This window comes from Muntiacus reevesi, chromosome 7, assembly GCF_963930625.1.
Source record: "Muntiacus reevesi chromosome 7, mMunRee1.1, whole genome shotgun sequence".
Lineage (NCBI taxonomy): Eukaryota > Metazoa > Chordata > Mammalia > Artiodactyla > Cervidae > Muntiacus > Muntiacus reevesi.
Window position 1 is genome coordinate 72,738,891 of NC_089255.1, and position 27,646 is coordinate 72,766,536.

Below are 27,646 nucleotides of genomic sequence, written 5' to 3' on the forward strand. Positions count from 1 at the left end.
TCATCATGCATTATTCTCATAGTATTTTGTGGGAGCCCAAAAGATACATCTAAATAGATACACTAAAACTAAACTTCAAAAGAAAATTTCACAGTAGCTCATCAACATCTGCCATGGATGCAATTTTTAAAAACAATCAGATCCAAAATAAAACTGAAATATTTTAAAATAAAATAAACAAATAAAACAAAATAAACTGAAATACAACTTACTTTAAATCTGTAAATCAGACATTTGAACAGAGAAGACTGATTTCCAAACACACTAGAATTTGTATTAAACATTCAAACTCTAAGAAATAAAATTCTAACAAAATTTGCTTAGGTACACTTTGCTATGCTATATAATTTTTGTAACATAAAAGTAACAACATGTACATATATAATGTCAAGTTACTTTTGGTAACACCAAATTTAAGAATTCTTAGTGATCCTAATTACAAAGAACCTTCCAAACCTGACTCTCAGCCCCTTTTAATTACAGATAAATAAAAACAAAGGGGAAAATCCCAAAGCATTTGTAATTATGCTCAAGGAAACTGCAGAAGATAAACTATCTTTTAAACTGATGCTCTGATTAGGAAACAAATGGCAACATTTTAAACTTTCAATTAGCACTTAATTTAATTCACTGGCAATCCCTTCAATCAACATTTTGAAAGACAAACTGTCTTTTAATTATAATAAATCTCCTGTAGTCTCCACTTCAGACTAGGTACAAATTTTCTTTTTAAACCTCACTGTCTACATGAATGGACAAGGCTGTTTAAAACTTATCTAACTCATGGAATCATTAAAATCTCTTATTCTAACATAAAGAGAAGTCCTTAGCACTAATTCTAAAGAGGAGAAATTTAATTAAATCCATAAAACAACTTCTTAGATTATGAGCAATCCACTACAGGTGTCATTTTATTCTCTAATATATTAAATATGGTAAGTGTCAATGAAAGTAGAAGTTTCAGACAAGCATTTCCACAAGTTATCATTCCAGACATGCTCACTAGAATATGACTCCTTGAACCAAAACCACCTCCACACAGGCCACAAGCACAGGTCTTAGCAACACAATAAGGACTAAAATGCTGTGACATATAGGTGTGTCAAGCTACTCCAATAAGATTGTTCACATTTTTATCATGAAACCATCTTTGTGGACAAAGCTCTATACCTTTCAGAAAACATCCACCAAACCAGAACCAAGACAGAGAGCATTGTTTCCATGTGACTAAGAAATATGCCCGTGAGACAGCTGGGCAGTTTGTTTTACAAGATCCAGAAATCTAAAAGAGGATTTAAAAGATTTCTAAAGTCAACGATTACAACCTAATTATTGTTACCCATTCACCATCCTATTTTAAATCTGTATTAATAGGGCTTTCTGAGACATAGCTGCTATTCTATTAAAACTGATTTCTGAAATGAGGCAGAAAGAACATTTTTAAATGATTTAAAAAAAAAAGAAGAAGCTTAGCAATCAGTTGAAGAGAGTAACAAATAACAAAACAAACAAACAACAAAAGGAAGCTTAAAAACTTATGTTGCCCAATTAGAGTTTAGCCTAATTCAAAAGATTGAGTAACAGAAATCTTAAGCATTTCCCTAACTCACAAGGATACCAACATTTTTACTTATATCAATACTTCCTTAATCACGTTTTCCTTTCAGAATCTACTAGGTACACACACTATTCAGATTACACAGACTGGCGGCGGGGGGGGGGGGGGAAACCACCTGTTTTCACTGATGTTATTACTGCTGCTGCTGGTGGTGGCAGCAGTTGATAACTGTTATGATCAACAGATATAACTGGATTTTTCTGAAAATAATTTGATCCCTTTAGACGATCGGTTTCTAGAAGGATCAGAGCACTGACAACTATATAGGAAGAAAGGAATCTGTCCATGAGAGATCAAGGACAGAGAATCAACAGAACTTGAATACAGATCAAATACAAGTACCAGGTGCAGTTTTGAGGAGTAACATCAACACTTAGCTACAAGGAGACAAAAGGGAGAAAGTGTGTGAAGGGCAGGCTGCTGTTTTTTGGTCCACTCTCTCTGACCTACGCCCATCAGAAGACAGCAAAGACCAGTGGCAGGCAAAGAGATTGTGAGGGTACGAGGATGCAAGGGAAACAGGAAGACATCTGAGCAGAACCCCTCCAGGCACACTCACATAAAGTTCAAAATCTTGGAAAACTAACTGGAAGAGAGGATTTAAACCCACAGAATCGGTGCTCTTACAGTGTCACACGCAGTCACATTAAAACGGGAGACCTAGGTGAAAGGATGGCACGGAGCGGTGGGCTTTCCCTGCAGTCAGACTGGCTGTGCCATTTTCTTACCACAACCATCCTGTCATCCTCCCGGAACTCTTTTTATTGGTGCCTTTGGATCTTTTCTCTTGGGCTTATCTAATTCTCCAGAGAAGCAGCATCCACCTCCAGCACAGTGGCATACAGGATCTGGGAGCTGAGTGGGGAAGAGGGTTAAGGATCTTTTCACTCAATATGCTTCCCTGCTTTCAGAAAGGTACTGACTGCTGCCCTGAATCAATGTCCCTGGGTTCGGATTCCCTCCAGGTTAGCCTCTCCAGAGAGCAACCCTTCAGTCTTCTGCTGCAGATTGGGAGGAGCAGTCATCTGGCTGCCTGGTTTGAGAGAAGCAGTTCCAGCTATATCTTACACAGACTGTCCACCACGTCTGTTTCACCCCAAGCACCCTTACTTTGAAAAGTACCTTTCTGTACCTTCTGGAGTTAATGCAGTGTGAGCTGGCAATTTCCAAACTATCCTTGCTATGGACTAGGATTCAGCTTTCTCTAATCAGTCTTGGTAGTGATCACCAGTTCATTTGCTTTATGGTTTCCAAAATATTGACTCTGAGATCTCTCTGTTTCACTTTTTTCCTGTGGGTTTTATTTCCTTTCAGTAATTTCTGTGTGGTTTCAGAGATAAAAGAAGTAGACATGTGTGCATGTGTTCCATTCCTGCTATTTACTCAAAAGTTAGCCATCATTTCCTACAAAATTATTTCTTCCATTCTTCAATAACTTCTGCAAATTCAAGCAATTTAATTCTTATGCAAATACATCAATCCTCCATTAGTGGGAAAGAATCTAGTAGAAGGTCAAGAAAATTAAATGGCATCTGCTCTGACCTCAGCCGACATCAAGTTTTCTTTCTCAGCATTAGCACCAATCACAGTAAAAGGTCTTAGTGTGAAGCAGAACAGAAAGCAAAGTACATTCTGAGCCTTGGAATATTAAATACAGAAGTCAATGAATGCCTCAAAGTCATCAATTTCACCCAAGGAACAAGTACACACATCTCAAAAAAGAGATCACTAAAACTCAAGCTGGAGCAAAGCTGAATCCTCAGCAGGACGTTCCCATCTCAGTTTTCTGTCACCTTTTCTACTATGATTTCTGTTTCCAAGGCACTAGGATGTCCTTAACTCCATTATTTCCAATTATGTACAAAGCAATTCTGACATCTCAGTAGATCTCAAATTCACTCTAGTCAAAAACAATCACATCCTCCACTTCCTCATAAAAGAGAATTCTCCTTTCACCTTCCTCATTCTAATTCTTGAGAATTTTCTTTAACTCTTCCTCTTCATTATCTGCTTTATGCAACTTATCGAGAAGTCATTTTATTTATTCCTTCATAATGTCTCTTGGGGTTAATGGTGGTGTTACTTCTAATAGTGGAAATTTGCAAACAGTTTAAATGTCTTCCAAATGGGAAAACAGTTAAGTAAACAATGGTATAGCTGTAAGACAGAGTATGAGGGAGACATTAGAATGATGTTTTTAAAAGATATTTAACTACATGAAAGCATGTTTACATCATAATTCTAAAGAAAAATTTTAATAGAAATTATATATATAGTAAGATTAGAAAAAAATTTAACAAGGGAAAAAATGAAAGGAAACAGGAAATTTTCTTAAGTGACAGCAATGTTCTAGATTTGGGGTTATGGTTACATGAGTATAAAGAATTGTTAAATTCACTGAACATTCACTGCCTAAGCTCTATTCTTAAAATTATATTCCATATATCTTAAAAAAAGTTTTTTACTTAAGGGAAAAAAATCTCATTTTAAAAAAACTGATAGGAGGAAACTGGCCAAAATGTGGGCAATGATTGAATTTAAATAATGAAACTATAGATCATTTTTTCCTCTGGTTTCTGAACTTTCTTTGATGAGCACAGAAAAAAAATAGAGAAGGTTGGGAGTTTCTTTACATATTCTTCTCTAATTCTTCTTTCTTTGCCACCATCCGACAGGACTGGGACAACAGTCCTCTGCCATTGGCCATCGTGGGTTGAATCGGCTCACTGAAAATCTACACAAAAGGAGCTGGCAGGAAGCTCTCTTTGTCGGAGGAGAAAGAAAAATAAGAATATCATTTACATTTCACCTCCTATTCAAAAACCTTAGCAACTTCCTGCTTGCTATCCATGAGATTAAGCCTACTCTCCTCTACTTAGCCTGCCAAGACCTCTGTAATCTAGAGCCATCCCTGGGGCTCCATCTCATTTCCCACAAATTCCAACCATGAACCCTCCACTCCCATTAGGCTTCTATTTCAAGACTAGACTTCGCTCAAAGAGGCAACTTTTTACCTGCTGACATGCTGACAGTAATATCAAATTTATTCTCTCTAGAGTCTATTATCCCCACACGAACCATCACAGGGAAGTATTTCCCACAGAGAGACAACTATATTGCACTGTCTCCAAAATTGGAAATGTAGCAGTGAATCCAAAAGTGAAGATTGTTGATATTAAATCTTGAAATCCAAAAATAGAGGTGTAAACACTGCAATAGTCATGGTGCTTGCTGTGTATAAATACAGAGCAGGCTGTCTTGCTGTTGGCAGGCAAGCGCTCACACCCCACACTCAGGCTAGCCCTGTGATACCAGGTTTTCACTATGCTTCATTATGCACGGACTGCAGGTCCTAATATCCCAGAAAGGTACCAAAACTGCTAAATTAAGTGATTTCAGTAAGAACCACAGTGCCCAAGTTGATAAAACAATAACAACACGGGGCTTTTTTGAGAACACACACAGTCTTTTAACATCTGCTTTCAATGCTTTACTTTCAAAATCAGCCAGTACTAAAGGAATAATTAAACCTCTTGAATTTTGAATTAAAAAACACACAAAATTTTACTGGAGGCTCCTAATGGGGCATTTCTGGCTACTGAGTATGTGTTCTTACATAAAATTACTGAAAATAAACAGGAAATTGCCCAAACTGTCACTGCCCCTTCCTCTGTGTCTGTGTGTCTCTTGTCTCTGTGACCCTTCATTAGTAAAATAAAGCCCTGAGCTAGAGGGCGAGAGGTGAAAACAAAAACACACCTGACCTACCTCTGACCAGAGATGAACATCACTCTTTACCAGATACTACTGCTTCATAATAAATTGAGTAAGATATGCTACTCCAGCCAGCCAGCCCTCCCTCATCAGCCTCACAGAGGCATGCCAGCTCGTCTAGGAGGGGGAGGCAAAAGTGTGGGTGTAAGTTCCTCAGAAAAAAAACAAGAGAGGGTTCCAGGGGCACTGTCTACCAACCCTTTTAGCTTCCATTTTAAATGTGCTCTTAAAGACCACTGCCTTCCAATTATTTTATCCTTCAAATTACTGCACTTCCTTTCCAGAATAGGGCATAAGAGACACCCCGCTTTGTTCCTGACGATACAAAACTCCATTTCCTAGCACCTTACCTACTGTCTAAATTTTTCTAACTTCTAAGAGAAAAATCCAAAAGTCCCACTAAAGAAAAGAGGCTGGGGTTATTCCAGAATGTTCTACCCTGTTCTCATAAAAGGCTTAACTTCTTCAGGAAGGGAAAATCCACGGTATGCCCCATGTAAGCACCTGCCCAGCCCCCCACTCTGTAACCTACATTTCTGGAGGGCCAGGAAATATCATACTCTCCAAAATACCTTGTGCTTGTCCATTTGATGAAAAAATAAACTTGCTCTCCAACTTACCAGAGAGTTACGCCCAGTCCTGTTTTTACTCAGAAACATCCTCTCTCCTCTGGGTCACCCCTGCCCTCCTCTCCTGGCATGGCTCTTCCCTGAGTTCTGCCTCAGGCTCTGGTCTTTGCTGTCTCCCTCCTCCGCTGACAGGCTAACCCCCGCCACTCCTCTGTTCATCATCACTGGAGCTGCAGAGAATAGCTTCCCTTATCTTCCCCTCCCTTTTCAGAGGCAACTTTCTCCGCAGAAGTCACTAGAGAGCATGTTTCTTGTTTCCATCTACAGATCAAGTTTGGCTTTTACTATTGGTCAGGGGCCAGCTACCTCCTGGAAAGGACCTGCTCACTGTTTTCTTGCCAAATTCTTGCCTCAAGCATCGCTGTCTCTCACAATTCCACATGGAAGACACTCATTTTCTCCACTTTTTCCTGCTAATAATGCACCACTACGGTGTAACCGGCTTTTGCCTTAGAGAATCAACCAATAAATCCCTCTCTCTCTCATTTCCGTCCTTCTTCAGTAAGGAGAAGACCAAGCCATAGAACCTAACATCAGTTGCTATGCCAGAGGTAAGACCCACTTAAACATACAACCAGCAGTATTTCCCAATCAGTTTGTCATCCATTTTCTTGGCAGGTTTTTCCAGAAGTATTGCTTACACAACTAACCATATTTTCAGTTTCTAGGTTAAATTATATGGTGGGATAAAAGAGAAATCAAAATGTGAATGCAGTACTGTAACTTATCCTGCAAAACTCTGCTGCCAGCCTGGGGGCAAGGAGGGAGGAGAAAGAGGAGGAATATTCTCATCTCAATGAAATCATAGCATTGGATAGATCAGCGCTAGACAAGTCACAGCTGTCAAACCATTTTAAGTATATTGAAAACTCTCAACAATCTGTGAAGCAGTTAAGCCAGAGGGACTACAGCTTGTAAATGAAGCAAATAGCAATCATGAGTGGCTCACTGCTTCCTGAGTAAAAACCTGCTCCTCAGAATGTTTAAATTAAACTAAACCCATTAAAATCCCTATCAGATATTTTAAGACACAATGTTTGCAGAAGAGAAGTGGTAAATTATTAATACAGTGTGGATATTACTATGCAAGTAATATCAGAAAAAAATGCTATATAGGTGAACTAAGGACAGTACATACATACGTATATATTGTGTCGGCCAAAAAGTTTGTTCAGGTTTTTCCTATGATGTTATGGAAAAATTCGAGCAAACTTTTTGAACAACCTAATATAATTATATACACATGGGCACTTGCAGATTTACAGGGCCATACCCCATCCCAAAAAACAGACTTGAAAATAAGACTTCCCAGAGAGAATTAAAGTTTAAAATTAATAGTCAAAGATGTGAAAAAGATGTGTCACCTTAATGACACAAAGAGCTTTCATGCTAGCAAGACTTCATTGTAACCAAAAAACTGATTAATCCATTCAAAGAAAAAGTAAGTCTAACAGAGGTGGCAAAGGGAGTAGCATAAATGATAACAATAATCACATCACAATAACTCTATAAAGTTACAGTGCCTAACGATCTTAGGATGAAGACTCATCTAAGATCACACAGCTAAGTGAGTGGCCCAGGCTATTCCGTCTATATCACCGACCCAGGAAGGACCACAAATAGGCAGGCTGTACAATCACAAGTAATCATAAATGCTTCCAAGGATTAGGGACCAACATAGAGATGAAAGGACATTTTCATATCTAACCTCCTAGCTCTAAAGCCAGGCTAACCAAGCAATTTAAGGATCCCCTGGTTGCTGATATGGCTCTCTTGTTTCTAACGAGGAGAGGTGGGGAGACCTGTCATGCAGGGAGGACATGAACTTAGGGGATAGGACCAACTCAAGGACTGTGGTTTGGGTGGAACAGAGGCGAGTTCTGAACTACAAAGTTTTCCCCCTGAGCCCCTCCTCACTCCCAATGACCATGTACTCTTGCCTACTGGGAGGCAGTGGTCGGGCAGGGGGAAAAAATTAATTTGAGAATAACAAAGGCAACATAGTTATTATATAGGGTAGTGAGGTTTGGGGGAGGCAGGGGGGCGATTGGTGGAGGAGAGGGAGTGAAAAGAAAGCTGTTCCTTAAGCAAAAATGAACATTTAACCCCAGAGCTTATTATCTGGTAAAATAACAAACAAGGAAAAGGTTCCAGGGAAAACATCAAAGCCTTATCACTTATGTAGAGGGGTTCAAGGAAAACGACACAGTACTGAGGCAAGAGTCCAAATTTAGAGATTTTAGTCTCCACTCCTATTAGAAAGACTGATCCCAGCAGAGTATTACAGCACAGCAGTCAAGAGGATGAGCTCTGTAGCCAGACTGGGTTCAATTCTCAGCCCTGACAGTTACCCAGATGAGTAGCTTCGGGAAAGTTTCTTAACCTGTCTCTACTTCCTTTATATAATCTAAAAATAATATAACATATAATACAACAGGGTTGTTGTGAAGACTTAATTTACTCACACAGTATTTGCAGATAATTATGCTGCTAATATTAGAAATTGTACAGGTGCTGGTCATCTTTCATTAGTACACACGTTTATGAAGAACCACTAAGGATTAAGTAATTCAAACACAATTGTTAATTGTGAAACCATTATAAAAACCAACAAAAACTGACACAAGAGAAAACAAAAAACCTGAATAGGTCACATATGTATTTTAAAAATTGAGGGGGTGGGGGAAGGATGGATTAGGAGCTTGGGACTGGCAGATGCAAACTTGTTTAGAATGGATAAGCATAAGCAACAAGGTCCTACTGTAAGCACAGGGAACTATATTTAATATCCTGTGATAAACCATCAAGGAAAAGAATATGAAAATAATGTGTATATATATTCATAATTGATGTATATAGAGATACACATAACTGCTATACAGTAGAAATTAACAGCATTATAAATCAACTATACTTTAATACAATAAATTTTTTTAAACAATTAATTCACTGCCAGAAACCTTCCCATGGAGAAAACTCCAGGCCCAGATGGTTTCATTGGTGAAATCATTCCAATAATTTCATCTTCATCTTTAGTTATTGCCATAAACAGGAAGACCCTGCTCCCCTCTAATCTCATTCTATAATTTAGGGAGCAGCACCTAGCGGACCACTGCACATGTAAAAATTGAGCTTAAACCATTCTGGAGTCAGACTTGTCTCAAAATTTAATCAAAAACTACAGATCTTCTCCCATAAAAACAGGTAAAACACACAAAATTCTGTGCTCAACATCAAGAGGTTCACTGACCCCCACAAAAATATTTGATGGACACCCAAACACGCTAAACAATACTATTAAATGAGCATTAACAGATGCAGCACAGTGATAGGTTAACAGCAGGACAGAGTGCCTGCCAGTTTCTCTACCCTCTGATACATTACGAACGGTAACAATGTACTCCTAACCTTGAGCAGTGATTTTTTCCTCATCTCATTCTAAAAATATCTTTTGGCAATCTCCATCATCATAACCTTACAGTCTTTACAAAATACCAAGAAATTATTTTCTTTTTAATGTTTAATTGTGGTAAAAGTCCACAATGTATATTACATTACACATAATATAAAACATACTATTTTAACCATTTAACACTTCAGTGGCCTGAGTACATTCACAACGTTGCACAACTCTCACCATCATCCATCTCCGGAGTTTTTCACATTCCTCAACTGAAACTCTGATCCCACTAAACACTAACTCCCCATCCCCCTTCCCCACTCCCACCCCACCCCCAGGCCCCCGGCTTCTACTTTCTGAGTCTATGAATTTGACTATTCTAGGGACCTCGTATAAGTGGTGTCAACAGTTATTTGTCTGTACCTACTGTATATTCATGCCTGGAGAACCCCATGGACAGAAGAGCCTGGTATGCTACATGGGGTCGCAAAGAGTCGGACACGACTGAGCGACTTCACTCACTCACTCACTGTATATTCACGGAGAAGGAAACGGCATCCCATTCCAGCATTCTTGCCTGGGGAATTCCATGCACAGAGCAGCCTGGAGGGCTATAGTCCATGGGGTCGCAAAGAGTCGGACACGACTTAGCGACTAAACCACCACCACTGTATATTCAAAGTACCAATGAATTATTTACCTTCTAATTTATTAGGTCCTATCTTTTAGACTTATCCTATCCTTAAAAATTTCCCAGTAAGTTCATCACTTCCTAAATGCCTTTCCCAGATGTCACTCAATCCTCCTCCATTATCTATATTTCTAATCTCCCCCACCTCCCGTATCCCACCACATCCAATGGCTCACACCTACAGATCTTATCTCCTCTGGGTCTAAAGAGTCACCTCCAAGACAAATCCAGCCAGAATGTAGAGCTAAAGTCCTTATCAGACGCAGGAAGATGAAAAATGGCAATTTCATGCTCCCCCTGGCAGTTATCATTCCCAAAGCTACTTTTAGATGGCTGTCATTTTATGAAAAGAAATCTTCCATCCTTCAGCCTAGAGAGGATGCAGTGAAGTTAAGAAAGCACCCATAAGAGTCTGTGTAGGGAGACTCTGAGATCTTTAAATTGCAGACTTCATATTTTTCCACAAAACTGTTTTATTCTATTAAGAGGCTAACCAGAGCGGTGATTTCCAGTTAAATCATAGAACATATAAAAGATAAAACAGGAACTTCCCTGTTGTTCTAGTAGTTAAGAATTCACCTGCCAGGGCGGGCACACTGTTCAATCCCTGGTCCAAGGAGATACCACATGCTGCAGAGCAACTAAGCCCATGCTCCACAACTATTGACCCAGTGCTCTGAAGTCCAGAAGTCACAACTATGAGCCCACGTGCTGCAACGGAAGCCCGTGCAACCTAGAGTCCATGCTCTCCAACAAGAGAAGCCTCCACAATGAGATGCCCAGGCACCGCAACAAGAGTAGTCCCTGCTGGTCACAACTAAAGAAAGCCCACCCGCAGCCACGAAGATCCAGTAGCGCCAAAAAATTAATAAATAAAACACTTAGATAACTAAGTGTCAGGGCATAATTTGAGAGTGGGAAAAAACAAACCCAATGTGTGGACAAGAAACAATGTAACAGACTCAAGGCAAGATTTCAGTAGAAAAGAAGAAAATGTTGTATTTTATCTTAAAATTACGTTCACTTTGGCAAACCATACATTCTATAATTTGAGATACATATTTAACCAAAACGAGGCAGAAGTGGAGCAGACTCTAAAATCAAGAAAAGCCAAGATATAGAGAGAAAATATGAAAATAATAATAAACGACCAATGCGATAAAACATCCTTCACTCAGGAAAGAAGGGATAGGATTTTACTCTAATGAGGATAGTACACCCAAGATTCCACTACTGTGTGCGCAATCATTATCCACAGCCATCACTTCAACCCACTAGCTCCCCCTGAACCACTGCACTGAAGCGCAATGATTCTCTGCTATCACCTGGGGTCCCAGTGTTGATCTTTTTCTCCCCTGCTCTACGCTCATGCTGATAATTACAGATAACCATCTCTAACCTTCCCATCAAGGATTCCTATAACCTCAAAGGTAACACATCAAAACTCAATTCAGTTTCCATCCAAAACCTGCTGCTAATTCTGCAGTACCATTCTCAAATAGCAGCTCCATAGACTACCTGATTTCCAAAGCTATTGGAGACTCCTTTCTCTCTCTCTCTCTCTCTCAACATCAATGCAATCACTAAGTGGCTTCAGTTTTACCTCCTAATGAGGGCGGTGTGCACCTGCACTGGGTCTTCACTGCAGCACACGGACTTCTATGGTGGAGAACAGGTTCTACAGCACATGCGCTCAGTAGTTGCAGCAGTGGTGGGTTGGCTTCAAACACACAGGCTCTCCAGTTGCAGTGCATGGGCTTAGCTGCCCTGCAGCATGCAAGATCTTAGTTCCCCAACCATGGATCAAACCCGTGTCTTCAGCACTGGAAGGCAGATTATTAACCACTGGAAGTCCCCTAATGAGTTTTAAATGCCATCCTTTCCTCCCCTTCTTGATGAAAGTGAAAGAGAAGAGTGAAAAAGTTGGTTTAAAGCTCAAAATTCAGAAAACTAAGATCATGGCATCTGATCCCATCACCATGGCAAACAGATGGGGAAACAGTGGAAACACTAACAGACTATTTTTTGGGCTCCAAAATCACTGCAGATGGTGACTGCAGTCTTAAAATTAAAAGATGCTTGCTCCTTGGAAGAAAAGTTATGACCAACCTAGACAGCATATTAAAAAGCATTACTTTGCCAACAAAGGTCCATCTAGTTAAGGCTATGGTTTTTCCAGTAGTCAAGAATTGATGCTTTTGAACTGTGGTGTTGGAGAAGACTCTTGAGAGTCCCTTAGACTGCAAGGAGATCAAACCAGTCCATCCTAAAGGAAACCAGTCCTGAATATACATTGGAAGGACTGATGCTGAAGCTGAAACTCCAATACTTTCACCACTTGATGCGAAGAACTGACTCATTTGAAAAGACCCTGATGGCAGGAAAGATTGAAGGAGGGAGAAGAAGGTAATGACAGAGGATGAGATGGTTGGATGGCATCACCGACTCAACGGACATGAGTTTGAGTAAACCCCGGGAGTTTGTGATGGACAGGGAGGCCTGGTATGCTGCAGTCCATGGAATCGCAGAGTCGTACACACCTGAGCGACTGAACTGAACTGAACTTTTCTCCCCTTCCCTACTTCCACCCTGTACTTAGTTCAGGTCCTCTACAACTTCTCTAATACAACAAACCCCTAATCAATTCTCCTCTGCCTTCTCTCCAATCTACCTGGCCCACTGCCACTACCATACAAAACTGACCGTATCACTCCCCTGTTCCTAACTTTTCAGTGGTCACCTACTGTCTGTAGATAAACCAGAGGTTCCTTCAGGTCCTTCCAGTCCACACCTACATCTTCAGCTGCCACCACTCACCTGTTCCCACTCCCCCACCCTCCCACACACACACAATGCTGTAACAACACAGCACCGCTTGTGTTCCTCTGAATCTACCACGTGGCTTGGGAATGCCTTTGTATCACGTAATTCTCTTTTTTATTTCAACATTATTTCAACCACTGGGAAATATGTATTCCATTGTTTCTAATAGTCAGGCTTTCCTCACTTTGTAAAGCCGTTCCTGACCTTCCTCCCTTCCCCCTTTCTCTCTGCTCCTTTGTTGCCTTCTACAAACTTCTGTTAATACATGGATGACATATAATTTGTTCACATGGGTGCCCTTTCTACCAGACTTTGACAGAGCAGGGCTCTATCTTTCTTTAATCATCAAAATGTAAAGGTGTGGCTCTAAATCAGTCAATAAATATTACCCGGGGCTAATTAAAACAATGCCTTCACCCGTAAGATTTCCTCTCATATTTGACTATTTCCCAGAGATGGTTTTGAAAAAGAAGATGGGTGAATATAAAGAGTATAAAAGACAGAGTTTAAGTCTGGATAAAAAAATTAACCTGAGATTACTTATTGCTCAGCGGGCAAGTAATGTCCAACCCTTTGAGAGAGCTAGAAATGCTAAGAAATTTCTCAAATGGATGCATGGCAACAGAACCAGAAAGAAAACATGAGCATAAATGTGGTAAAAACACTGCCTCAAGGACAGAAGCCTGACACTTGACATGATACAAGGCCAATATGTGCCAAAGCGTAAGGAACTAACAGTCCTGGTTCTCGTTTTTCCATCAGATATGACCCCACGAGAAAGAAACACATGGAAGAAACCACTGACAGATAGAAGCAACTACCTTGGACAATATTCTGTAAACTTTAAGGATGGCAGGATCCATTCTAAATTTCTGAAAATATGTTGGTAGATTTTGGAGCTGGACAGACACGAGAGACTACCACCAACTCCCTTCATTTACAAGGGGAGAAATGAGGGGCTTAAGGAGGAACTTACCCAAGTCCCACAGTGTTAAATGGAAGATAAGAAATGAGGACAGTGGCTTCCACTTTATCTGGGGCTATTCCACCACCCACACCACCCGAAGGTGAGTTACATGCTATATTGTTTTCTTCTGTTTACACATAAAGAATCATTTCTCTTTCTTAATTCTAACAGTCTGTAGGTGGTATCTAGACTTTATTTAAATGCTAGAAGTGGGTTCTACAACTCCTAGATTTCTTTCATCTGCCACTCTTTTCCTACCCTAACAGGAATAGCAGCTTTCAGAACAGTCCCATCGGTTTTTGGTAATTATGCTGATATCAGAACATACCACCTTAAGGCGTCAGTCATAAGTGTTTGTAAAACCTAGCTATCAACTTCACTGGTATTTTATTAAAAGTACCACCATTTCTCTCACTAATCCTACCAAAGCAATTTCATTTTACAGTAATAAGAAAGAGGAACAGGTGGGAACAGTGACTATTCGACAGGCAGGATTGGAATTAGAGCATCTGAGGACCAGAAGCAGTGGGATATAACACATCTAGCCAACAGCGCATTTTAAGTCCGCAAACAGGAACTCTGGGCTCCTCCAATGATTATAAAGTCAAGTACCTAACAATGAAATCATCCAAGTTTAGTAATAGTATTACTGACTAAACGCTTGCCATGTGTTAGGGACTACTGTTGTTCAGTCAGTAAGTCATGTCTGACTCTTTGCAACCCCATGGACTGCAGCCCACCAGGCTCCTCTGTCCATGGGATTTCCCAGGCAAGATACTGGAGTGGGCTGCCATGTCCTTCTCCAGGGATCTTTCCAGTCCAGGGATGAAACCCCATCTCCTACAGTGGACGCAGATTCTTTACCACTGAGCCACTGGGGAAGCCCTTTAGGGGTTATACCAAGAGCTTCACATATGTCATCTCCAATCCTCACAAACCCTTTGGTTAAAGGGTAGGTATGATACAGATGACGAAAATAAGCAGTAACAGCACCAGGATTTCTACATACAAGGGGCTCACAGGTGGCAAAAGGAAGGGAATAGAGGATAAGGAGGGACGTAGTTCCAACCCTTCTTACAGAGGTAAATCCCTGTTTACTAGATTGTATGTGTATCTGAGGTGGTGAGAACCCTGATGTACAAACAAAGTATTTTCCTTAGTGGACTATTTATGGAGCAGGGTGGGAGGGACTGTAGCCACACTTCCCTCCATCCTACCCATCTCTTGGCACCTCATGTAAACTGAGGACATTAAGAGATGGAGGGCTCAGTCCAAGGTAATGGAGCAAGTAAGTGTGCCAAGAGCTGACATCTGAGCCCAAGTTTGTGTGGTTTCAAAGCCCTTTCTCTATCTACTCTACCATACTACTTCCTTCTCTTTAAATCTCACACTAAGAATCATGTAAAATTAGTAGCAATTTCACAAATCACAAGATGTGAAAAATAAATTACACCTCCATGCACCCTAAACTATCATCTATAAAGTCAATTATCTAATGCCCTAGAATACCAGGCATGCTACAGATTCAAAACTTCCTAAAACAGGATTTAAGTCATTTTAAGATACACATTCACAAGCAAATGACAAGAGTCTTTTTTTTTTTTTTTTTTTTTACATTTTTTTTGTTGAGGTTTGAGGGTTGTGATGGGTATGGCGGGGGGGATGGACAGTAAAAGAGAAGAGAAAACGGTCTCTCCTTTGAGACTCAAGCTGCTTTAGGGCCAAGATGATTCACAGGAATGAATGAATTTTTGAACTATGCCACATACTGGGTTTAAAACTGGATATAATCCAATAAATCCAATATCTTCGTCATAATTTGAGAGCATGAAATACCCATATTTTAAGAGGGAACATGCTTTCATTCACTCATTCATCAACCTCCAGGTAGGCCGGGACTAGGATATTACAGAGGCCACAGAGATGCTGGTGGCATAGTTCCTGCTGAGCAGTATTCAGGGGTCCCCAATCTTTTTGGCCAGGGACCAGTTTCATGGAAAACTATTTTTCCATGGACTAGAGGGCGGGAGTAAGTGTTTCAAGATGATTCAATTACATTACATTTACTGTGCACTTTATTTCTAATCTAACGCTGCCACTGATCTGACAGGAGGTACCAGTCTGTGGCCCAAAGGCTAGGGACCCCTAGAAGTAGTTATAATCTAAATAGAAAAATCAAATAAATGTCTGAAAGGATTAAAGAGGAGCCAATGAACAAATTCTAAAAGGTTAGGTTGTCAAAAAAGTGGTAGAACTGAAGGAAGGAGAAAACACTAGACTTTTCAGGAACCAATGGTAGCACTTTAAGCCAGCTCTTGAAGGCACGGGGGGGAACCAGAATTAGAGGCAGAGGGCCAGGGAATTCACAAAGGTCCAGGAAGAGGGGAAAAGACAAGCTATTAGAGAACAAATCCACAAATACATAGATGTTCTCACACAAGGGCAGACTGATATGCATACAAAGATATTTATGGGGTTATGGTTAAATACATTATGGCACATCCACACAATGCAATGCAGCTATAAAAATGAATGAGGCAGCTTTGTATGTACTGATGTACTTATGTAAGCAAAGAAAGCAAGATACAGAGAGTGTGTATAGTATACTACCGTTTGTGTGTTTACAAAAGATAATATTTATACATATAGGCTTGGGTATGCTTCAATATTCACAGACTATCCACGGAAAGATGCAGAAGAAAGTTATAAACAGAGGATAACTCTGTTGGCTAAGAACACAGGTAGCTTAAAACCAAGGGACTATGCTCTGAAGAAGCAGGTGGACTAGAGAAGATCCTAGGTATCAGGGTAAGAGGGCTGGAGAGCAGGCAAACTCTAGAGCCAAGGTTTCTCACCAGTGGCATTACTGACTTTTGAGGCCAGATAATTCTTTGTTACAGGGGCTATTCTGTGCATTTTAAGAGGTTTAACAGTATTCTTGGCCTCTACCCCTTAGATGCTGGTAGCAACCCCCTCCAAACCCTGATTGCAGCTCCCAAAAACGTCTCCAATGTTAAGGTGCCCTGGCAGGGAAAATCACCCCTGGTTGAGAACCACTGCTCAAGAGCCACAATGTAAACATGTAAACAGTTAATGTACAAAACACTGTTTTACATTCCTGTAAATTAATAAATGCAATATACACTCCGATATGGATCTGAGGACTATACTGGACATTGTTTTGAAATGACCTTCATATATGTATCATAGTTTCTCAAGTTGTGATAATTCAGGTCCCTTCCCAAATCTGAAAACTATTCATTTTTAACCAAAACTACTCCATCACAGATGTCTCTTTTCTGCATTTGTTGAGTACAAGTGATACAAGTTACACAAAAAGACTAAGTACATTTTCAGCAGTACACAGAGGGTGAGCCAGATTCCCCAGTGGGCTTCCCAATGATGCACCAACCCCCTTAGATCTCTTCAGCATAATTTCAGGAGTTAGTAGACCAGAGCCACCACCTCCAAATAGCTTGTGCTCTCTAGACCCAAGATCTTCTAGGAGGCCAAGGAAATCTAACAGCAGACTGTATTTTGGCTCAGCTTTTGAAAAACTAATATAATTATTGATACAATAAGAACATAATTTCTTATATTATACTAATAATGTTTCTTCTCATAACTCTTAACGACCGCACAAAGTACAAGACGCTGTTCAAAACTAATGAAAGACATAATTCCTGACTGCAAGATTATAAAATGAATGATTAGTTTATAAAGCCGAGAGGCTTTATCTAGGTTCTTTATCACAATTTCATGAAGTTTAAAGCCATTTCTAATATACCACAATGAATGGGGAGAAAAAAAAAATCAAGGCATCCAACAGGCTTGTATATTTTTCGAACATGGATCTAAAACTTTTGTTGATTCTCCTGTGTCTTTTCTTTTCCCAATGCCAGAAATCCAGTAACACTCTGGCAATCTTGGTTTCATATTTTGAAGTCAATGATTCCTCCAATACTGTTGTAGGTGAAAAGTTCTGGATTTCATTCTCATGAAATCATGCTCTTCAAATTCTAAGCATACTTGTGCTTAGCTCTCAGAAGGTTGGCTCTCATTTGTGGAGGTGACCTCCCGTGACCTGACTCTGCAGTACATACACCTGTGCGTCCTTATGGAAGGTGCTTACATGTGTCCGCGGCGAAAAAAAGAAACTCACCATTCTAACTACTTCAGGGTAAGTCTGCTCTGTCAAACAGCCTCTGCTTATTGTAATGTAGTCCACCAGTTCATTAAGAGTGGAGCGCTTGTATTCTTTCATTTTAAGATCAGATAGCGTGTCCATGAAGTCAAAAATGACACAGCACTGCTGAAGTTTCTTTAGGAACAGTTCAGGCTGCTCTGAGGATGGAACGTCTAAGAAAAAAAAAGGAAATGGTGTAAGTCTGTCATCAATTTCTAGGTAACAGGAATTCTCTGTGAAAGTTAACTTCAAAAGCAAGCTCAAAAAAATAAGAATTCACATGACAACAGTGTTCTTTTAAAACAGTTACACATGGACAGGAGGAAATACCATATCCACTACTTCAGAGACCTTGTCTTCAGAAACTACATGGTACCAACACAATTGACAGCATTTGCTATTTCGCCACCAAAGATTGACCAAAATCCCAAGAGCCCTTAGAGAGTTGAAGCAAATTTTAACCAAAAACATCCCAATGTCTACACTCTTAAGCCAAAAACACTGGAAAAGGTCAAACGTTCCATTATAAGGTAGACACAGAATTTTTCACTGTTGGTTTAAATTAATTTTACTAAAAAATTTAAAAGCAGAAATGTCAGTTGATTCATTTTAATTTCACGCTGACATCCTTGGTATTTAAGGCAACTGTTGTGAGTATTTATATTTTTTGTTTTGTTTTGGCTTGGTATCTCTGAAGCTTTCTTGTCAAAGACACGCAAAAGATCAACAGAATGAAGCAATATAAACTCTCTCAAAAAGGGCACATCCGTAATAGGACAATGCAAGCAAACTCGACTTAAACCTAGGCTCTCCCTCTTGACCCATCTTCTTCTCTTACAGGAGAGAAAACCACGAACATGTTCATTAATGTGTTCTCAGAATAAACATCTGTTCTTTTCCTACAAACAGCAGGTCAGACATTTGGTTTGGTGTCGCTAAAAAATACATAGAAATTCTACACTAAATTCCCCCGCTAGAATGGAAACCTGACCTAGAGTTGGACTTGAAAGACACCAACTAATGGTAAATAGTTCATTCCACTTCTATCTTCTTTCTACTACTTTATTCCACCAAACTGGAGCTTCTCTGGAAAGGTAATGATATTATGACAAGAGAACTTCTGCTGCCTTCATCCAAGGCGATTAACTCATAATCCTCAGAACACTCTCTGAGGTAAGCAGGTGCCATCATTATTATTATTCTCCATTTTTCACAAAGAAAATTAGAGACAATCATGGAGGTCCCACAATGAATGAGTTGTGAAGCTAGGCACAGCACCCGAGTCTCTAACCACACTCCCATCTTCCTTCTTTACAATTCAAGAGGGACTGGAACCATGTTTGTCCAGTCACTTGCAACCATCCCCAGCTGCCAATCTCCCAGGAAATGCACTGCAATGGCCTTGCAGCACAGGCCACCTGATTCCTAGAGTAAGCGCAAAGGCTAACAGCACCCATCTTACACAGTCACCAGCAGCCCCAGCAGAGGGCAGACAGGGCCAGACTGCTAGTCACAGGATCCACCTGGCTCCTCCTCTCCAGGCCCCCTCTCCTCCTCACAACCCACAACCCGAGTGCCAGCCCATGGACCCGGGACCTCATGGATCATTCTCCCCAAAACTGATGTCAACTTTAGGTGAAGCACAACGGTATCTGAAAGTATCACATTTCTCTACCAGATATAAGGGAAGAAGAAATAGCTGATCATTTTTAAAGGTATACAGCACCACTGCTATTCTTAGCAAAAACAAGTTAAATATTTAGAAAGTATTCTCAACCAGTTGCCCCTCTCACCACCACCCCCCAAAGTTACCCAAAAGTCTAACATATTGATTTAGTAACGTCAAAGAATTTGAATTAAGCCATGAGATGTCTTATTCTATTCCCCTAAACTTAATCACTTTCAAAACATCTAAGCTTTATAAGGACTAAATCAGACAAACCAAGTGTTCTCTTTAATAGCTATCTCCTCAGGTGTTTACATAAACAAACAAAAACTAAACAAGGCTGCTTATCAACATGACTATATATCCTTAACCAATGGCTAACTACATGAACATAACCATCATGGTTAATTACTGAAGTCTTCTAAGTTCTAAATCACCCCACACCTCAAAGCGGAAGAGGAGTTTTGATGCTGCACAAAGAACAAGAAAAGGCTTATTAATGTATTAAAGTCTTTAGGACAAATTTTAATGAATCCTCTTTTTGACACAGTAATTTTGATAAAGCTTAAAAACTAGACCATGTACAAGGAGAACCCCTTAACTCAGCACATATGCATTATAAAAGCATGTATAAATGACAGTTTTTCCTCCAAAAAGCAAATCATCATTTAAGTAATGACAACAAAGATTATTCTTTGTGGTTAGTGCAATGATACTCAAATAATTCACATTTGGCTATCTAAAAAAATGCAGGCAGTTAACATTTAGTCCTCTTTCTTAATTTTAAACAACTGAAATTTAATTCTCTTTTAATCCAAATTGCTATAATGTCAAAGACAAATGTGAAGCAGGCTATCCAACTGCCCAATAAAGATAATTAGCTCACATTTATTGACCACTATTGGATACAAATACTGGGTAATATTCTAAGCACTTTACATATTTTATATCTCACTCAGTCCCAGCAACAACCCTATACAATAGGTACTATTTCCTACTTAACAGATGAGGAAACCAAGACACAGAGAGATTCAGTGACCTACTCAGAGTCTTAGAGCTAAGAAGCAGTGGAGAAAGGATTCAAACTCAAGCTAACTGACTCCAGAGCCTGAATTCTTCACTCTGTGCAACAATCAAACTCAGTGAAACACGGGAGTAATACCATATTCCACAGAGAGGGTATGCACAAAGAGAAAAGAGGAAGAACACAGAAAAAAACAACCAACTAATTTCCAACATGCCCTCAATATAAAGTATGGTGCCGAACCCCGCCAGCCCATTTCCCAGAGAATAACACATACAGCAACAAGCTGTGTTTTATCCTTTATCACAGACTAAATTCCTCTAAAATAACCCCCTCCCCCTAAATGTAAGAACTTAAATAATCAAGACTGAAGAAAAAAAGGAGAGTCAAGACAAAGAAAAAAAGGGAACGATGTCCTCAAAGAACCAATCCCATCATAACAATATTTAAAAATTGTGTTTTCATTTGTGCTGAAGGATGCCCTAACCCACAATGGTCCAAGCACAGGGCTCTTGTTTGGCCCTCAGACCGCCCCACATGGCTGTGCTGCTCCCGCCCGCCGTGCCCTCATCTTCCCGAGTTCCAGCAGGATGTGAGAGAGTAGAGTGTGAAAAGGGAGGGCCGGCCAGGATCAGAGACGGAACACTGAGTGGTGCAGACGGTTCCAGTGATGTCAGTTTAATGTCTACAGAACCAGTCCCAGGAGCAGACACAAATATTCTTTCTTAAAGAAACATGAGTAAAAAAAGGATCAGGTACTAGCTCATAAAGAAAATCTCATAAATGACAAAAACAATAAATCAGACAAGCAGTACATTTTGGCTACACGCAGTAACACTAGATTTTAGCAACTCAAAACTACCCACCTCCTAAATCCAAGCCACCTGAGAATCGAAACATTCAGTAACTTAGATGAAGAAAAAAAATTATAGACATTTCAAAATAAATGTAAACTAGAAAAACTAAGGGCCACTGCAGAGTCTCAAAGCATGCCAGGCAGTAGGTGCTTGTGTAGTCCCTCTTCCGCGGGAACCTCCGTCCTGCACAGACCGTCCCTACCCCCAGAAGAGGGATTCCATAAAACCATAACCATAAATAATGAAGAATCAGTAAGTGGTTATATAATACCATGAAGGTCATTAGCACAACAACCCATCCACCCAATGTTAGTATTTGTTTGAAGGGAAGAGTTAACTGATCTAATGATCTTAGCTTGGTAAGATTTCGTAAGGTCAGATTCCACTATTCTGGAACAACTCCTAGAATTTAAGCTGATTTCCAGAATATGTTCCTCACCCAAGAAGATAATGTAATGACGAGTTAAATGGTTGATCTTCATGACACTTGTATTTCGAACTGTAGTGTCCTCATCTTTCCTTTTCAGCGTTAGTCATTTTCTCACACATGCTTTTTTCTATCACCATCTCTCAGCATCCTATCCATTTTCATTAGTAAGTTGAAATGATTACTCTCACCTCCAAGGTGTTCATACCCAAAGAATTTTAAAATTTACAAGCCCCAAAGTAATGGGAAAACAGGCACAGAATTCAGCAGTAGAGAAAGGATGCAAGTTCAGATTAAGAGCCAAAGATTCTCCTTATATCTAAAGAATAGCCAATGGGTGTTATACACACTTAGTTATACATGTAATACACGCATGCAGACACACACACACACACCACTCACCCTCATTATGATTTCAAGGGATGGATGTTTATTATTTGTTTATAACTGGAAGAACACTCTTTCCTCCCTAATCAGAGTTTACATTATTCCACCCCTTCTAAAGTCTGGGACACAGAATCATGGACCCAATATCAGCCCATCTTCTCTGAGGGCCTGACTCAATTTTGGACTTTGCAAAGAAGGCAAAGGCAGAAGAAATGAAACATGAGCTCAGTGTTCTTTGGGTTTGTTACTCTGGGACTCCAGTTAAACTTAATTGTTGAAAATCATTGCAACTTGCAAATAAATACACCAACTGAGTAAATAAAGGCCACATCACTAAATTCATTAGCCATGATCTTACAGGAAGAAAGCAGATTGGTTTTTAGGAAAAAAAAAATAAGAGATGTGGGCTGATAATGCATTTACACATAAGTTGTTTAAATGTATGTAGATAAATATTTTCATAAAATGGTCATGTTTGTACTGGAAGTTAAGCAGTAACATTGTTTGAGCTCCTAATGAATAATATTTATAATCAGTTATGTCCATTCAAAAGATCTGGAAAAAAAATTCTAAATTAACAATGCTTTTCACCTGAAAACACTCTAAGCTATTACTCCAGTGGCCCTTTTACATCCATTTCCCCAACTCAAACAACAACAACAAAAATCGAAAGCACTCAGCATGTCAATGTGGTCTCTGATCCCTCCACCTCCTCCTTTAGAACTTTCCCTAAGGCAAATACATCTCCATCCAAGTGTGCTATCAGCCCCTTACACATGACCCTTCAAAACTTCAACAAAGTCACAGAATTGTATCCGTATGGGTATATGAGAATATATTTACAGAAAACTAGTCTCACAGCAGTGAGAAGGGCTTGCCTGAGCATTGAACACTGAAGTGTGGTATGTTAGCAGATGTGTTTAAGGACCTAAAGTAACTGTTAGTTTCTCAGTCGTGTCTGACTCTTTGTGACTGCATTGACTGCAGCCCGCCAGGTTCCTCTGCCCGTGGGATTTTCCAGACAAGAATACTGGAGTGGGGAGCCATTTCCTTCTCCAGGTTTCTTCCCAACCCAGGGATCAAATCCAGGTCTCCTGCACTGCAGGCAGATTCTTTACTACTGAGCCACCAGGGAAGCCCCCACTTTTGTCATACCTACTTCAAAAACAAACCTAAAAAGAATCCTATTTTATTCATGGAAATATGCTTCTATTAGGAACTGCTTTTGATACTTGAAAAAAAAAATCAGATATAGCCAACAATATTTCATCAAAACAAGACCACTATAAATCCTTATAATGAACCAAATAATAAAATTAGACTTCATGTCCTATAAACTGAACCCAAGCATACCATGTTGGTAACACAAGACAGTCCCAGATAAATAAGCAAATAAGAAACTGATGTGAGCTAAAATAAGTATTAAGTATCTGACCATTCCAATTATTTTATTATTGTGTTTCAAGTAGGGGCTCCAAAAACGTTTATTGTTGATGATGCTTCCACTACAAGGTATTTATATTTTATAAAAGTGTCTTAAAAAAAAAAAAAAAAAGTGTCTTGTGTGATTTCAATGTGTGACCACAGCTGAAGACCACTGTTTTTAAAGTAATCACTTTAAAATCCTTCTTTCACCTCCTTTACCTTTGAAATTTGCCCTCAGTTTATTTAAAGCTAACAGTGAAAACTTTTGGTTTTTACCAAAGGAAGGTCCCTGGCAACACCTATAACAGTGAAAGTATTCCTTCTTGGCCCTGGCTATAAATATGTGAATTCAGAGTTGGCTGCTTTCACAACTCTTCACAATCTATTAGGAAGGTCGAAAAACACTTTGGTGATTATTAGCACACACTTTTTTTAGATTCAAAAACATGTCACATAGAACTACTACAACAATAAAAAATAGTATCAAAAGAATTAAGTATTAAACAACAAACTGAAAGGCAGTTAAGACCAGTACTGATATTTTAAGGTTAAAAGAATGATGACAATGATAAGGAACATTCACTACTGCAAAGCGCTGTACTAAGCTCTTGACACACATTATCCAATTTAATCCCTAGAATATCTTATGAGTGGCCACTATTAAAAAACAAAAAACAGAGCCTAGACAGCTAAGTCACCTGCCCAATATCACCCACTACTAAGGGTTGTAGCCAGTATCCAAACCCAGATAGTCTTAATCCAGTGCCCACACCAATAGCAATGATGACGATGACTGGGATAAAGAAAAGCACCTCACTACTACCACCACCACCGGAGCAATGGATAAACTATCGTGACTGGTTATCTGTTTAAGAAAAGTATCTAAAAGTAAAGGAAAATCTGATAGACTTTTCTACAAGTACTTACACATTTTAAAACTTTAACATAAGTGAACAATGGCAGGTGGATAAAGTTTTAAATAATAATATATTAATTATTCTTCCTAATTTGGACAATCAACATGTGTTATTACTCTTTCATGGATCTCTCCAGCTATCCTTTCCCCAAAGCTGACAAATATGTACATGCCAGTTTACAAGCAATACCCAGAGGTCTCCACTAATGCAGAACAGTGCCCTCAGCACCAAAACCATAGGACTCAGAGCTATCAAATTGTTTCAACACTGTGTTCTAATCAGAATAAATGGGAAACACACACGTGCACCCACACACACATACAAAACTTCTAATAAACATGCTTCCAATTTTTCACAGTTCTCCCTCATGCTTTACCTTCTAATGCCAAGGCCTGCACTATAACTTGTAAGGACAAGAAAAATAAAACATTTAAAAATTCCTAGCTACAGATGTAGATTCCTTTTCTGCCAGCAAACATATTCGCAGGATAGAAGCCACCACAGCCTCTGACTAACCCAGTCTCTCTACTATCAGTTCATTATCATTTGCAGAGATGAGACTAGGAAAATAGGAACCAAGGCCTTTTAAATAAAAAACAAGCTGGGCTACATCAAAAAAATAAAATAAGAGCTGCAAGAACTATAGAATGTTCTAAAGTATCCCTGACAGTGTCTCCCTCTGAAGATTTTACCAGTAAAATTAACTAAAAAGAAGAGGTTGACTTTCTTCTATTTCAGGAAAAGACATTAAAATAATAACTAGATACCACTTATTTCCACTATAATTTCCTAAAATGAAAGGACCGTTAAGGATAGAAAAAGAAGAGAAAGCTCAAACTTAGAATAAAAAATAATCCTTCCTTAAAAAGGAGGGTGGCAATTCTCCACACATACGTACACACATGCACACACATCTACACACGTGTGAGCACATACAATTCTCCACACATACGTACACACATGCACACACATCTACACACGTGTGAGCACATACACACACAGTCATGTACTCTCTCTCAATCTTCTTTCCCTTCTATTTATTTTTCATCTTGCCCAGTACCAGCAACAACTCTTCCACTGGTCTTCTGCATTTGGGAACCTCTGGGCCACATCACTTCTTTGTTTCAACATTTCTCTAGTAGCGTGGATAACAGTCTCAGCTGTAATGACAGTACTAATTTCAACTGTATTTAGATGGCTGTAAACACTGAGAAGATAATCATACACCCTGCACAGGTATAAGACTATCTCACTTTAGAGCAGCCAAGAAGTCCCGAAATCCCGTAACATAAAACCCCCTATAAAACCTTCTATGTAACTCCATTCAAGGACTTCCCACATTACAGTAGGACCACTTTTTGTTTTTTTAAGCCAATGAATCATGTGTCTTGTTCCTCTTTTAACGGCCCCCAAAAGGAGTTTCTGGAACCTACTGGTAGGTACATAATAAATGCAGGTTGACTTTATAAACCAAATCTTATTTTCCTCTACTTTCAATGGTAAATTACAGCTTTATTCCTCTAGAAAAAAAATTATACTGAAGAGGAAAAAGTTTAATATATTTAATAGAATAAATTATTTCCTAGTATTTTAATAATATCAAGTCACAAAATGCAAATTTTAAAACTAAGATGGAATAAGTATAATAAGTCAGACAGAAAAAGACATATTGGAGGTTACCACTTATATGTGAAATCTAAAAAAGTCAAACTCAAAGAAACAGAAACTAGAACAATGGTTACCAAAGGTGGAGGGGTGGAGGAAATGGAGAGATGATGGTCAAAGAGTATTAACTTCTAGTTATAAGATAAACAGGTTTTGGGGATCTGATGCACAGAATGGTGTAATAGTAAATAAGGCTATATTATATACCTGAAAGCTGCTAAAAGAACAGATTTTAAATGTTCTCACCACAAATAAGAAATGTAATTATGTGACCAGATGGAGGTGTTAGCTAACACCACAGTGGTAATCACTTTGCAAAATATAAGCATAGAAAATCAACATACCATACACCTTAAACTTATACAATGTTATAGATCAATTATATCTCAAGAAAACTAGAAATAAATAAAATTTGAAAACTTGGTTGGTTGTTAATGACACAGTATTTATGAATGTTTTTAAAAAGTGCAGCTTACTTGACAAAAACCTAAGTTCTTTGAACCATCTGCCCCTATTACTATATAAAAAGATTATGTCTCACTTTCTAACACTTTCTTCAAAAAAAAAAAAAAGGTTGACTTTTAAAATCAAACAGAATGAGGCAAGAATACTGGAGTGGGCTGCCATGCCCTTCTCCAGGAGATCTTTCCAACCCAGGGATTGAACACAGGTCTTGCGCATTGCAGGCAGATTCTTTACTGTATAAGCCACCTGGAAGATGGATTTTGAGCAAATACTTGAAGATGAGGTGATCAGAGAGTGTCTGAGGGGCAAGGGCCTGAGCACAGGGACAATAAATCCAGGGGCCATGGCAGGAGGGTGTGCAGATGAATCTGAGTATCAGCAAAGAGGCAAACAAGGCTGGAGCCTGAGCGGAAAGTAGGGTGATGGGTCAGAAGAGTAAGGGATGAGGGGCTGCAGGAGATAATGTCAGGCCTTGACTCCAGTCCCTGGAGTAGGAAATGGCAACCCACTCCAGTATCCTTGCCTGGAGAATCCCATGGACAGAGGAGCCTGGTGGGCACAGTCCATGGGGTCACAGAGTCAGACACCACTGAGCCTGCACACAAGGCTTCCAGTTCTGAAGTGGAATCACACTTTTACAGTTTAATAAGAGACACTGGACAAGCCACTTACTCTCTGAGCATTAGTCTCCCTATCTGTAAAATGTACTGCACAGGGTGCAGCGA

The 27,646-nt window shown here is 39.4% G+C and overlaps 1 protein-coding gene across 2 annotated transcripts in view; it reads right to left on the reverse strand.

Annotated features, from left to right (window-relative positions):
- Positions 1-27,646, reverse strand: part of PPP2R5E (protein phosphatase 2 regulatory subunit B'epsilon) — a 150,386-nt gene that overhangs the window by 54,807 nt on the left and 67,933 nt on the right. For both annotated transcript variants that reach the window (XM_065940140.1, XM_065940139.1), the window contains exon 3: positions 18,065-18,261. In XM_065940140.1, the coding sequence (XP_065796212.1) occupies positions 18,065-18,261 (197 nt within the window). The remainder of the gene's footprint in view (positions 1-18,064; positions 18,262-27,646) is intronic.